Here is a 15,074-nt window from a genome sequence, read left to right as displayed (position 1 = left end):
AGGAATGGTGAAATGCTACAGATCTAACTTATGTCAAATGAATTGCAGTTTGGGGATCTTTCAAAGTAGCTGTGAGGCCATTGTCATCAATGTTCATGGGGCAATAGCATCTTTTGAAACCACGAGATTAACAGATATAATGGGTGGATCCATTAAGGAGAGCTAGGGGTGTGCTTCTGGGTTTGGGATCAGGGCAGATGACCTTGGAACTTCTGTCTAGCAGGCAGACTGAATGATTGGTCTATTCCATGGAGCAGACCTTATGTTTCTGCCTCCAGAGAAAGCCTTCGGCAATCTGATTGGGTATCTGTGTTCTTTTACAGCTCCTTATGTGACGTATCTAAATAAAGACCCATCAGCCCCTTGCTCTCTGACTGATGCTCTGGATCATTTCCAAGTGGAGAGCCTGGATGAAATCATTCCGACTGACATGAGGAAGAATGACCTGCCTCCTCAGCATGTGCCCCGCAATATCACCATTGTTGCTATGGAAGGCTGCCACTCATTTGTCATTGTGGACTGGGACAAAGCCACCCCGGGAGATGTGGTAACAGGTGTGTCCAAGGCAGATGTTCAGAGTTCCCATCAACATGTAGGTGGGACATACAGATAATAACAGATGAACAGATGAGGATGAGTATATAGATGGATGGATGGATGGATGGATGGATGGATGGGATGGATTGGATGGATGAATGGATGGATGGATTGGATAGATGGATGGATGAGATGATGGATGTATGGATACATGGGTGGATTGGATGAATGGATGAGTGGGTGCATGGGTGGACTGGATGGATAAATGCAGATGTCTTCTTTCAAAAGGATGAAATATAGGCAAGTAGGAAAGCCCTGTGGGGCAGTATGAAGAGCACTGGATGGGAGTCAGAAGTCCAGAATCCTAGTCCAAGATACATTTGCATGACCTTGAGCTACCTACTTCATCTCCCTGGACGTTTGTTTCCTCTTCTGCAAAATATTGTTACATCTTTTGCATTCTGTAATCCTGCAAAATGGCCAGCGAGTCCCTGTAGCCACTTGTAGGATTAGATCCTGCAGTAGGATGGATGATGAAGAGCTCCTACCGTGTGCTACCTTGTGACTCTGCCTCTTCCATCTTTCCATGCCTGCTGGGTGCTTCCAGATCAGTCTCAGTGCTTCTGAATTCCTTATGTGGGAATTGGATGTGATGGAAGAAGGCCCAGGGATATTGAGCCTCTTAGACTCTTGGCCTGTGAGATGATCATGAGCTCATCTGATTCTGCCAAGGATACATTTGAGGAGAAATATTTTGAACTAAGTTTTTACAGAAGAGAATTAATATTTTCTTTGAAGAGACCCTTCCTTTGTGAATGATTTATTCTGAGCCTGCAAGTTGTATAAGAGGAAGGGATATGTATGTGTGTGTGTGTGTTGGGCTAGGTGGGTGATGGTGGTGTAAGTCCAAGTTTGACATTATCTGTCACTGTTATGCTAATGTAGTCCATCGAAGTCAAAACTTACAGTACTTTTGCTTTATGTCCCAAATACTATCTCTTAAAATGAGAAAAAACTATTCAAGAACATCCAAAAAGCAACTTTTCTTATGGAGTTTGCACAGTAGCGCAAAAGCCAGGATAAGGGACACAGGAAAGAATGGCCCGGGTATTGTGCCAGGTGAGGTTGCAGGGCCCAGAGGAGCCATGACGGAGCATGATCAAGGAGTCTGAGCCTCAGGTGTAACTAACAGTGCCGGTTACTCCAGTGTGCACGCTGCGTGGGCTGCTGCAGCCAGTATCTGTGAAGTCCAACATGCTTCTAATAGGAAGCAATAAATCAATGGAAGAAGGAAAGCTTGCAGTCAAAGCATCCAGAAAATCCTTTTCCTCATTGACTATGGCTTTATGAAGGGCAGTTTTGAAAATCCAACAAGCAAACATACAGAAGAATAATTGAAAACCTTACCTTACACAGTTTAGCTTTTGATCTCTTGCACAACAGAGGTTACTTAACATGGTACACCACTGCTCCCTGAGCCCCGGGGCGTGAGAAACACGGCTGAAGGGTGAGCGGTACCAGTTACCCTTCAGGGATCGCCCCATTTGAGGACCCCAGGGAAGCTCTCCATGTCCACCGTGACCAGGTATCCCTTCACACCCCTGGGAGCACGTGGACAGATCCTGCATAGTTCCAGCCACAGCTGCGTTATTCGGGCTGGCTGTCTGCTCTACTGCTCCCCGAGTCCTCCGCACTCAGTATAGTGCCTGACCCGCAGTGGACATGCAGTAAATACCTGTTAAATGAATTCATGGATGAACTTGAACAAGATTTTAGCCCTCTCTAAGACTCACTTTCCTCATGTTAACGTGTGGGTAGTAATACCCAGGTAGTAGGCCCAGGAGAATTAACCAGAGAAAAACGGAAAGTGTTTAGCACAATGTTTGGCACGTAGGAAGTGTAACGTAAGAGATCTAGAACAGAGGATGTGGGCAGCTGTGCCACGAACTTTGCTTGGCCTTCTGAGGCAGCCTGGGCAGGTGTCAGGGCCGAGGGCCCACCCTCTGAGGTCTGTGAATAGCGATGAGGCAGAAAGAAGAGCTGCCTGACTGCTGTCATTAGACATCAAGGTCAAGGGCAAGCACAGGTATTCAGCACGAGAAATCACAGGGGAGCCTTCACCAAACAGGTGAGACCTCAGTGATTCCGGGGTCCTTCAGCCACACACGCATACATGGCATTCCACAGTGTCTTTGTTTCGTGTGAGGGACGGTTGTGTGTGTCTCTACCAGGAAATAATCTTAATGACTTGTGTGGCCATCACTTCTCTCTTCCTCTGCTTTTCCTCTGCAGTCAAGATGAGGTGGGGTTAGTTCTGAGGAGATGAGGGGGGACAGGGGGCGTGGGAGATTAGGAGGAGGAGGACAAGTGGGAGACTAGCAAGTCTCAGGAAGTGTCTTTAATTTTGTCATCTGCATCTGGAAGATCCCAACATCACACCCCACCCTCACCCAGCACGCAGCGTGCTCTCTGTGGAACGCCTCCCGCAGAGCGGCCTCCACACTGTGGCCTCACCCCGCCCTCCCCACCCTCCTCCACAGGGTACACCTTCTGCGTCGCGTGTTCCTCCATGCTCACTGGGTCCTTCCTTCTTCCCACCGCAGGCTACCTGGTTTACAGCGCGTCCTACGAAGACTTCATCCGGAACAAGTGGTCCACTCAGGCTTCCACGGTCACGCATTTGCCCATCGAGAACCTGAAGCCAAACACAAGGTAGGGGTGGCCGTCACGGAAAACCAAACAACGGGACCTGTGGGCGCAGTGACAGGTGTCCTTGGGCTGCAAAGGAAAAAGCTCCATCGAAGTGTTTGTGTGATTTCCTTTGCATCCTCTGTTTAGTTCTCATCGCGTATCCATGAACCCTTACATAGGACGTGTAGTTTTCTTGGAAGAAGTTACTGTGTGCACTGGAATTGTTAGTCTGTTGTGTTGGCATTTTGTTCCCTGATTTCCAGAGACTCAACACCGCCTAGCACTGGGTAAGAAAAGCTGTTCTGCGTTGAGAAGGAAGCGATCCTTTTGTTGGCACCCGTGTGGTGGCGTTAGACGGCACACCCTCCACATGTGACATTAGTGGAGCAGCAGTTGCTAAACATTTTAATTCACTGGTACTCAAACTCTATGATGTAGAAGTTTAGATCATTCCAGGAGACGCATTTTATACATTAAAATAGGTGACAACCACGGCTTCCTACACCGGGCAAGTGCTGGCTGGGCAGAGGGCCATCTGGGAGCCAGAATTTACAGCCCTCAGTGGGAAAAATGCAAAATGTATTCCCGGGTACGAAGTGGGGGAGTACGCATTTCCACTTTTACACCATCTGGTTTTGAAGGTAATGGCCATCAGGAACGCTTCCCTGGTGGGTGAACGCGGTGAAGCACCGGGCACGGGGTGGTGGAGCAGTGGTGTGCTTGTAAACCAGCTCTCTGGGGGAAAACAACGTTCCCTGGTGTTTGGCGTTTGCCAGTGCTCCCACCAGGGCCCATGGTTTTCACGCCTTACCAATCGGATCTAAGAGCTGTTAACCGGGAGGAGGAGGTGGGGCAAGGCCAGGTTGTTCCAGGCAGGAAGTTTGCTCAAGAAGACGGTGCGTTCTAGGTCGGAAGGGAGGCCGAAAAGGCAGGAGGGGTGAGAAGGCTGGAGGCTAGGTGCTGGTCCCAGAGGGCCTGCGGCGCCCCTGGGGGCCTCTGTCCTCCTGTCCACCCGCGGTCAGCTGCCTGGTGGACAGATTGGGAACAGCAGCTGCTATGGTGGCCTCCCGAGGATGCCTTCCCGGTCGTTCGTTCTGATGGGGAGTGCTCCCCAGGATGCGAGCACTGTGCCTCCTCCCACGTGCGTTCCCCAAAACCGCTCTGAACAGCTGCCAAACGTTCCGGGCCAGGGAAACGCTGTGATGGGAGGATGCTTTCCCCCTGCGTGACCCTAAAGGAGGAGGAGAAGTGGGGGACTGGCTAGTCTGTGGGGACGCCCTTTAGGAATCCACATGCATCCTCATGGAGTCTGGGTTTTCCCACCTCGTCGCCGTCCCCAGGCTTCCAGACGCCACCTTCAGGGTCCCCCGAATCAGAGACACAAGAAGCCCATGGTGCAGAGGAGCCGGAGTGTAAATCCAGCTGTGGCTCTTTATGGCCGAGCCTTGGGTGTGACTGCGTGGGTACCTTCACCCAGCTCTGCCAGCTCACTTTCTGGAGCGCCATATTCTACTCCGCACTCAACGTCCGATCATTTGTCACTCTGGAGCCCATTCAAAAGCAGGGCCAAAGCCTATAGAAGGCGGCAAGGCATGGATTGCGCCTGCTCCTTGGGCGAGGCAGACATTCTTCAGAGTATGAATGTGTATTTCAGTCATAGCAAAAGCTTCATGTGGTTTTTGAAAATAGGAACTTCACTTTTTTCATGATTCCAGGTTGCTTTCCAGCGCAGCATATTTAAATGTACTTGGACACATTAGGTGACGTTCAAGTGGAAGCATGTCTTTGGAGTTGGGCCACGAGAGCTTTGCGAGGATGGAGTGATTATGAGCCGGGATGGTGGGTCTGGAGACGCTGAGGTATCAGAGGGAGGCCCGCTGATGCAACAGAGACGCTGGACCAGCTCCTCTTTGTGGACTGGCGTCTCCTCCGTGCACATGTGAGCGCGGAGCTTGGGGAAGGAGCATCGGGCGGCTCCAGCGGTGGCTCGAGAAATGGTCAGGAGAAATGTCCCCTGTACCCTCAGAATGCGTCATCCCTTAGGTTTTCATTTCCTTTTTCTTAAGGAAGAAAGAAAGTATCTGTAAAGTTTAACCAGAATCATAACATAGCCAGACCTGCCACTTGACCCAGGAAAGTACGCCGCTGGGAAAGCGTGAACTGCCGAGACGAGATCTGGAGGCCTGTGTTCTCAATTGTGCCTCTTTTTTTCAAGTGAAATTTTAGGAAGGATTCTCTTCCTAATGAGATGTGACTGACTTTCTTGAAAGGCTTCAAAGAAGACTAATTTCACTGGATGGCTTAATCAGCTTGGCCATTTCGACCAGCTCTGTTTCATCAGACACAGAATCACGTCCTGTCTGTAACTGAGGCCGCGGCTCCTGGGTGATCGCAGATGCTCCGAGGTGTGGCGCCAGGACACAGCCTTTGCTCTCTGAATGTCAGTAACTGGCCTTTAAAACCCGGTGCCTTTTCATCAGTGGATGTCATCTGTGCGCCTGACAAAGAATTCTGGAACTGAAGTGTGACTCCTCTGGTCAGAGCCACGGGGACAGGCTCGCCATGAACTCTCCAAAGTGGTGGAGAGCCACACGCGCAGGATGTACCCCTTCCTCACCTGCAGTGGCCCAGGACAGGAGGGCACGGGGGAGGGACACAGAGCTTCACAAAGATGGAGTGGGTGCCGCGTGGAGCTGGCCCCAGTCTTTGCAGCCACCGCTTTGGTCCTGTAGCTCCCAAGAGCAAAGCAAGACGTCCCGGGACTCCCACCCCCGTGGGCCTAGCCGCCTCCCTCCAGGTGGACGAGCTGATTCAGACTTGTCCTTGCTGCCCGTTCTCTGTTCCAAGACCGAGGAAGCCCTCGAGAAGTTCTCCAGGCCTGCTGCACACCCTTTCCTGGACTGGCTTCTCTCTCCATGAGGCGCAGAAGCTCGAAACTCTTCCAAGGCTTCGGAGCCAACCACAGCGATTGTCATGCAACCAAAACACATTGGTTCCCTGAGGACCCAGCCTCTGGACCGGTTCTCCCTCTCTGCCACGGTCATTGCGGGTCACACAGCCTGCCCTCCAGCTGGGCCAGAGCACGACAAGAGGAGGTTCCACGGCAGAACCACCGGGTGCCCTGAGGGACACACTCTCTCAGTGACGCCCCGTCTGCTCCCATTAGCCACAGGTCTATGCTGGTCATTGTATTATTTTGAAAAGTTATTAGAAAATGAGAAAGTGCAGAGAACTATGAAGAAATAGCAGGGATTTGTGCATTAGTAAAAAAAAATAGGACTCAAAGTCTGCCACAGAGTAAGTAGTTGGGAAGTCTGTCTTCTTACAGAACTTAAACAAGCGTCTCTCTCAGAAAGCGTTTTCTTCCAATTTCAGGTATTATTTTAAAGTTCAAGCCAAGAACCCTCAGGGCTATGGACCCATCAGCCCGTCCGTCTCATTTGTCACGGAGTCAGGTACGGCTGCCTTCACTTCTCATTTCTCCCTTTTCTCAGAAACAAATAATTTGGATTGATGACTGCAATAGAATAAAAACTGGAAAATTAGAATCCTAACTTTTCTATTTAATGAATTCATATTGGCTGTTGCTTTATTAAATAAACATCACTTTCTGCTAGGTTAAAACTTGGACAATAATATCCAAAGTAGTCTTTTTTGGAACTGCCTGGGAAACGGAAAGGTCAGCTTCCAGTGAAAGGGGGAAGTCTGGTTTTCAGCCACGCAGGAGAGCAGCCTGAATCCAGCTGCTAAAGATTTCGTTGCAGAGGTCATTTTTTCACGGCACACAGCTGAGGCGCATAACTAGCCTGAGGCCCGAGAGGAAGCTGCTTCTAACAATGAGTTACGTCTCTAAGATGCTCATTTAATTGTTTTTTAAGATTTTTCTTTTTAAAAAATACATTTGTATTGATTTCAGAGAGGAAGGGAGAGGAATAAAGAGATAGAAACATCAATGATGAGAGGGAATCATTGATCGGCTGCCTCCTGCACACCCCCTAACGGGGTTTGAGCCTGCAACCCAGGCATGTGCCCTTGACCGGAATTGACTGGGGCCCTTCAGTCCACAGGTCAACACTCTATCCATTGAGCCACACCAGCTAGGGCGAAGACGCTTTTTAAACCAGGAGATGAAGGTGACCTTACTTGACGTGGAGAGTTTAAAATACTATGCAGAACCTGACCGGGTAGCTCAGTTGCTTAGAGCATCGTCCTGATACACCAAGGTTGCAGGTTCAATCCCCAGTCAGGGCACATGCAAGAATCAACCATGATTGCATAAATAAGCAGAACAACAAATAGGTCTCTCTCTCTCTCTCTCTCTCTCTCTCTCTCTCTCTTTCTCTCTCTCTCTCTCTCTCAAATAAATAAAATACTATTCAGTCTTACAAGCAGCATCACTCAGAGGGTGTCCCTGTGTCGGGAGTGCTAGTGTGCAGAGCTCTGAGGCCCTTCTGTTAAATGTGCCCGTGTTCATGGTCTGAAGCGCACAGAACCGCCCCTGGAGACAGTTCCTGGGTTGCAGCCTCTCCATGTGGGAAGCCACGCTGGCGGCCTGGGACCTGAGGCCACCTTCAGAAGCTCAGCCCTGCCAGCTGCACCCCAAAGTAGCAACTCTAGCTTCTGTTGGGTTCTATTATTTCCTACATGTGGCTTGTCCCAGAACATATGTCATTGGAAGATATTTTTAAATGTATTGACTTGAAATCTACTGCATCAAAATATGGGGAGGAAAATGAAGTCTTGGTGAGAATATGCTCTATACTGGAAATGTAGGCAAAGGAGCTCAACAGCATTTTCACCTAGTTCATCTAAGAAGTGTGTTTCTCATTAGTAATCAAGAAGGAGGAGTAAGAGGAAGCCATTATCAGTGGTTAAGGTGCTAACATAGGGAATGTGTCTATGTTTATGGCTGCATTTCCTAAAAAGAAAATGGACTTTTGGCAACTTTCAGAATCAACATGATAAAAATCTATAGGAAGAAAACCAAGTTATTCACATTTAACATCTATCAAGAACCTGGTGTCTGAAATCTGAGCGTAGGGAGGTACACCTGTAGCTCATTCTCGGTGATTCCTCAGCAGCATTCCTTGCATAGCGGCTGCACCAGTGAGCTTCTCCACCCACCTGATGGTAGACATTGGGCTGTTTCTGCTCTTTGACTATGAAAAATAAAGCTGCTGTGAGCGTTCATGAATAAGTGTTTGCCGGGACATGTTTTAATTTCTCTTGGATAAGTTCTCAAGGCCACAAAGGATGGATTGTGCAGTAGATGCATGTTTACCTTTTTAAGAAACCACCAAACTGTTTTCCCAAGATGGACGCATTTTAAAACATAATGAGTATTTCATTATTTTGTGGTACCCAGTGTCAACATATTATCTTCAGAGACCCACAACTTCTATAAAAATCAAATGAAGTATTTCTCAAAAGAAAGTGCTCAGAAAATAAAAACTAACAAAAAATGTTGGCCTCTGACAAATAAACCATATATTTTTTCTTTGCCTATTCCAGTTGGGTTAGCCATCTTGGTTATAATAAACATTTAAGTATTCTCATGGTTGTGAAATGTGATAATGAAGTCTTTTTTTTTTTTTTCATTCTACAGACAACCCTCTGCTTGTTGTGAGGCCACCGGGTAAGTCTGTCTTCTTGATAAACTTCATATTTTAGTAATCATGTTGAATACTGACTATGAGATTGTTACAATTACAAGTGCTGGACCATTTTTGCATTTTTATAATATTACTAGAGGCCCGGTGCATGAAAATTCATGCACTGGAGGGAGGGGTCCATCAGCCCAGTCTGCCCCCTCTCACAGTCCGGGAGCCCTCAGGGGCAGGAGGCGACCCGGCGATCAGGGGAAGGTGAGGCCCCCATCACACCTCTTCTGCTGCCACTGCCGGCAGTGTAAGCCTTGGCCAGCCCTGGTTACCTGAGCCTTGGGTGGCCCTGGGCAGCTGGGCAGCCACCATCTGAGGCTTGCCTTCGCCTCGGGCCAGCCCTGGGTGGCTGGGCAACCACTCTCCAAGGCTTGCCTGCGCTTCAGGCCGGCTCTGGGTAGCTGGGGGGCTGAGGGAACTGGGGGACTCCGGAGGCAGGTGCGCAGGGCAGGCCCGGCCGTTCTGCGCACCTGTCACTCCGGTGGGGCTGAGGGGATTGGGCGCCACCATCTTGTGGCTGTGGGCGCTGCCATCTTTGTGAGGATGTGACAGTCAATTAGCATATTCCCTCTTTATTAGATAGGATGACAACATCAGTGGTTTCTTTGCTTCTTTCATCCTAATCCAGGGAAAAGTGATCTGGGAATTTTTTAATAGTAGCCAATATCTATAAAAAACCATTATGGGTGGCCAATATCTCAGAATAGATAAGTTTATTTTCATTCAACCCCCCTTGAATATTTTGAATTGCTGAAAAGGTAGCAAAATGCATTAAGTGTGTAACCAAATTTTACTTTGTTGTTAAATAACCTGAGAAAGCTCTATTGCTCATGTTCAGGACGGGTCTTATGAATGACAAGAACAGTAGGAGTCTATGCAGAGGGACCTGGTGGGGGTAGGATGGCATGTCTTGTAAGATCAACTTTGCCTCTATAGCTTATTTCCCTTGAGGCCTAATGCCTTTTTCTTGCTCTGAGAATCGCTTACCTATGTTCAAGTAAAAGGAACTCCACAACTGTGTTTCAGTCCTAAGAAGGCAAAGGACAGAGAAAGAGGATGCCCAGTGGGAGGTGGGAAAGCTTTGCTCAGAGAAGCCCTGAGAAAAGAAAGCCCAGCAAATAGTCAGACCTGTAGTACTTGGTGCACGAACAGTCACTGGCACGCCACGCCCTCGTGTGTTTTTGTTGTCAAGGCGGCGAGCCCATCTGGATCCCATTTGCTTTCAAACACAATCCCGACTACACGGATTGCCACGGGCGGCAGTATGTGAAGCGGACGTGGTACAGAAAGTTTGTGGGCGTCATTCTCTGTAACTCACTGCGGTACAAGATCTACCTCAGTGACAACCTGAAAGGTAGGTCTTTGAGGCTGGTGGCTGTGGGAGGGCAGGAAACATTTTTATTTTATGAGCTACTCACTTGACATGGCAGGTGTGTGAGGGTATGTTTAGGTTTAGCTCAAATACAAACCAGCTTGGCAGGCTCTGTTTTAGGGCGATTAGTTCCTACACTGGCACCCAGAAAGATACATGTCTTAAATCTCCTACCTTTTAGGAATGAAGTCCAAAATTCTGACATAAACTTAAAGGCCAGTTTTTGCTGTTGACTCAATAACAGGTATGAGTGTAAGCTGGAAGTATTGAGGAGAACACTCCCTTCATTTCCTGCTTCTGGCACAACTTTCCAGAGATAAAGACATAGATGGTAAAACATACATCGTCAGTACCATTTGTTCGGTGTCCAAATAAAAACTATATCGTCTTCATTGTGGGTGGGGATTAAAACAAAGGATAACATACACACCTTGACCTACGAACATTTCAAAATGCCATTTTGTCCCAGCTGGCTTGCCTCATTCACCCATGCAAATTTGTTTTTATTTACTTTTTTTGTTTGTTTTTTATTTTGAGTTTTTCCCTTTATTTTTATTGTTGACACTATTACAGATGTCCCCTTCCCCACCCTTTGCCTGCCTCCACCCAGACCCCAATTTTTTTATTTCAAAATTTGCACAGTTTTTAGTAAATACATTTTTCAATTTTTCCTCATCTGGTCTATATTTTATTGTGGTTTTTGGTTGTTGTTTTTTCTTGCTAGTGGTATCATTTCAAGATAATGTCAAAACAAAATCTCCCTTACAATCCTCCACTCTGGCAGTTTCTCAGTGTATATGCCTCTCCCAACACGCACCATCTGTGTCTCTCTCCCTTCTCCTCCTGTGATTCGAATTCCTAGGAGAGGTGCACAGCCTTCAGCATCCCAGGGTTGAGAAAAACAACTTTGTCCTACTGTGCAGCTGTGTTTCAGCACCACGGACAGTGCCTCAGGCCACAGACACACACACTCTACTAGTTATACGTGAAAATAGGTTCTTCTATTTGTATAGATCTTAGTGCCTTTCAATGCAGCCTCTAGACTAGATTAGTTTCATCTGTCCTTTTTTTAAAAAAAAAAACAAGGATTAAAAAAGGATACAATTTATAGTCTGAAACTTCCCGTAATATTAATAGTTTCCATTTAGTGAACACTTGTTAAGTATTTAGCATACATGATCTCTGACACCTTAAACACCTATGGGTTGGCACCATTATCACCAAGTTTCAAACGCGGAAAGAGTGATACACAGAGTTTAGTAATGTACCCACTTCAAATAGTCTCCAAAGCTCACGCATACTCCTAAAGCAGCTGTGGCACTTTTTGAACAGTCACTGACTTATCTTATTCCTCCATCAAGACACATTCTACAGCATCGGAGACAGCTGGGGAAGAGGTGAAGACCATTGCCAATTTGTGGATTCACACCTGGATGGAAGAACGGGGCCTCAGTCCTACATAGAGGCCCTCCCCAGCATTCAAGGTAATGAGAGCACAGACCTGGCATATTCCAACCGGGGGTGAGAGAGGAGGGCTGATATGGGGAGAAAATTCGCCATGGGCCTGCCTTTGGTGTACCGTTTGATGACAAGTTGTTGGCAGCATTATAGCTCATGACAATCAAACATTAACAAAATACACCTACATGTGCTGGAGTTGGGTGAGCCTAGGGAAGGTAGGGGTACAATGGAATGAATATAAGACCTCATCCCTCCTCTCAGGAAGATGGTCCATGAGTAGAAAGAGAAGCCAAGTATCTGAAAGGCAACTAACAGGTACAACTTAAACTGTAGACAGTGACAAGGGTTATGCCACATGGTCGTCCTGTTGCCAGGCGACTGAGCATGTTGCAGCCGCTGCCTGAGTGTAAGGGAGGCCAGCCATCGGGCGCCGTCGGGAAGGTTTTCGGAAGAGACAGACTCAAAAAGAGGCCTAGACACGCACCGACTGGAGGGCCTTTGGGGGGAGAATGGCAGGAACAGAACAGGAAAATAAGCAAGTGCCAACCATGACATGCTTCAGGAGAGAGTGTATCAGCTCTTGGATTTTGTGGCTGTTGTAAGGTGAGAACAAGTGTACTCACCTCAAATGTGAACACCTTGCAATATGTTACTCCCCCAACAAACAAACCATCAGAACTGAATGGAGTCAGCACTTTTCCCATCATGCACTCAATTCTCAGCAGTCCGGCATTTTTAAGACATGAGATGTTTTCTGATCCATTGACATTTTTAGCTCGGGGGGGTGGGGAATGGTACAAAATTATTCATTTTCAAAGAAAAAAAATACACAAAACAATAAGATGAGTGTATTAGGGTTCTCCAGAAAAACAAAACCAGTGGGGGGAAGGGAGAGAAAGAGAGAGAGGTGCTTATTTCAAGGAATTGCCTCATACGATTGTAGAGCTGGCAAGCCCAGAATCTGCAGGGCGCCAGCAGGCTAGAGACCGGGGGGAGCCAGTGTTTCAGTGTGAGTCGGCTGGCAGGACACTGTCCCCTTCACGGGAAGTAAGTCGTTTTCTTTAGGGCCTTCAACTGATTGGATGAGGCCCACCCCCAATATGGAGGGTACTCTATTTTACTCAAAGTCTGCCGATTTCAATGTTAATCTCATCTAAAAACACACATTCACAGAAAGACCTAGAATAATAGTTGACCAAATATCTGGGTCCCATAGCCCCTAGCCAAATTGAATACAGAAAATTAACCATCAAAATAAACATACTAAATATAGGGTGTCCCAACAAATGTATACACACACTTTGAATAATTATAAAGGCAGTGCTTATTAAAATACATTCCATTTTCAAAATTGAGCTATCAGCTGTTAAAACATGTATACATTTTGGGGAGACCCCCTGTAAGCACCTATACAGGTATAAGTGCTTTTCCACAATCACCTTACTAACATCAGCTCAGGTGTGGTTGAGAGGGATTTGTTACCAATACCAGGACTCCTTTATGACTCCCACCACTTAGGAAATCCCATGGATTTTAGGAACTCTGTGCCGGGAACGGGGATGAAGACCAAATACGTATTTCTTACTATAAATTGCAGTATCACAGATGCATGTCTCTCCTCTTTTTCCTTTCCCTGTTCCAGGCTACTACCGCCAGTATCGCCAGGAGCCCGTCCGCTTTGGCAACATCGGCTTTGGGACCCCCTATTACTACGTGGGCTGGTATGAGTGTGGCGTCTCCATCCCAGGGAAGTGGTAACCAGGGGACGAGCATGCGGAAAGCTCGCCCTGCCCGGCCCCCTTGACTAACTTGCACTGAGGCCTGAGCAGGAAAAGGAAGATGGTGTCTGTCCCAAGCCCCTCTGCCCCGTGTCAGCAAGGCCACGAGGTGGACACTGGATATTTGGGGCATCTTCAGTCTGGACTCAGCCCACTTCCTGGCCTGGACCACATGTGGGACTCCATGTTGCTGTTCAGTTTGCTTCTCCACACGTTTTGCTTATAATAGCACATCCCAGAGACAACCGAAGCACACGGCTACCAGGGATGCCGCTGATTCGGGGCGGTCTTCACCCTTCTTAGGCACACTGTCCAGACCATCGGTGTCTCCAGAGAACAGCAGAAGCTGGCTTCATGGACTGCTACACGCTTTCTCTTTTCATCGGACTCCTCCCAGACTAGCTGACGTTATGCTCTGGTCTCTTCCTATGCAGTAGAACTGGATTCCTCAAATCATCACCCAAGGAAATATATCCTGCTTAAGATTTATCCCATGGACTCACCCACTGCTAGACCAAATGTATCAAATCTTTGTAAATTCTCACTTTGATATATATATGTATATATGCATATACATATCCCCACTTGTCTGTAAGAACGTTGATTAAAATCGCTAAATTTGTACCTGTTTACTGGATGAACGTGTGTGGGACTTTTGGCGCACAGGTGCTGTTTACGAACATCTTACTGAAGTGTCCAGAGCATGTGTACTCAGCAGCGGAAAGCCACGCCTCCGTCCTGCAAGTGCTGCTGAGCTGTGGGTGGCGGGGATACTGCCGCACGGATGGCCAACTCGTTGCAGACCAAGTGCCTTTGGAAACACACGGCTGTCTCTGTGGGGACATACCTGGTATGTTCCCAGGTTAAGAGTTTAGGTCCCAAATGATTTGAAAATCCAGTCTTAAAGAAACTCCTTTCCCTTTCCTGCCCATCTCAGTGTCGACTTCTTGAAATAAAGCACCTTACCCCTCTTCGCCGCAGCACACGTGAGTTTATTTAAAACACGGTGTCTGAGCCATGTGCTCCTCCGTGTCCTCCGGCAGCTCTGCGCAATGACGGGTTTGTCTCATGCAGGTTTACACGTAAGAAAAGCAGGGCTGGGAGTGAGTGAGAGGTGGGGTGTTTCTGGGCCCACGGGCGTTACCCTCATGTGAATGCTGTCACGCGGGAGGCAGTCAGGCTCCTGGAGCCAACCAGTGCCGGCCAGCGCGGTATTGAGGGGAAGCCGGTGTATCGTGTAGGCGTGAAGGTAGAACTTACAAGCAAACAAGTAACTTTGCAGGCCACCGCATGGGGGCTGTGATGGTAGACACTTCCCTCAGCTCCCACCATCCCCTTTGCACAGTGAACAACAGTAGAGACGGTGTGAGCACGCAGGCGGCTGGGAGAACAGAGAATTCCTTAGGAGGGCAGACCAGGCGCCCAGCTCCCGTGCTTCTCACATGTTCATTTGCAAAATAGCATAATGCTCTGCAGCGCCATCCATGCTGCTGCAAGTGGTAAGAGTTCCTTCCTTTTTACAGCAGCGTAGTATTCCGTTGTGAAGATGTACCAAAGTTTTCTAATCCACTCATC

The 15,074-nt window shown here is 47.9% G+C and overlaps 1 protein-coding gene across 1 annotated transcript in view; it reads left to right on the top strand.

Annotated features, from left to right (window-relative positions):
• FNDC1 (fibronectin type III domain containing 1) overlaps window positions 1-14,478 on the top strand; it is a gene marked incomplete at its 5' end in the record, with an annotated part of 70,862 nt that extends 56,384 nt beyond the window's left edge. Inside the window, 7 exons of the mRNA XM_080665576.1 lie at window positions 324-554; window positions 3,141-3,249; window positions 6,604-6,683; window positions 8,834-8,863; window positions 10,081-10,242; window positions 11,622-11,744; window positions 13,364-14,478. Coding sequence (XP_080521702.1) covers window positions 324-554; window positions 3,141-3,249; window positions 6,604-6,683; window positions 8,834-8,863; window positions 10,081-10,242; window positions 11,622-11,744; window positions 13,364-13,479 — 851 coding nt within the window. The 3' untranslated portion in view covers window positions 13,480-14,478. The remainder of the gene's footprint in view (window positions 1-323; window positions 555-3,140; window positions 3,250-6,603; window positions 6,684-8,833; window positions 8,864-10,080; window positions 10,243-11,621; window positions 11,745-13,363) is intronic.
• Window positions 14,479-15,074: the final 596 nt, after the last annotated feature.

This window comes from Plecotus auritus (assembly GCF_963455305.1).
Source record: "Plecotus auritus genome assembly, chromosome: 4".
Classification (NCBI taxonomy): domain Eukaryota; kingdom Metazoa; phylum Chordata; class Mammalia; order Chiroptera; family Vespertilionidae; genus Plecotus; species Plecotus auritus.
The sequence above is the reverse complement of the archived record's forward strand: the minus strand, read 5'-3'. Positions and strand labels throughout refer to the sequence as shown.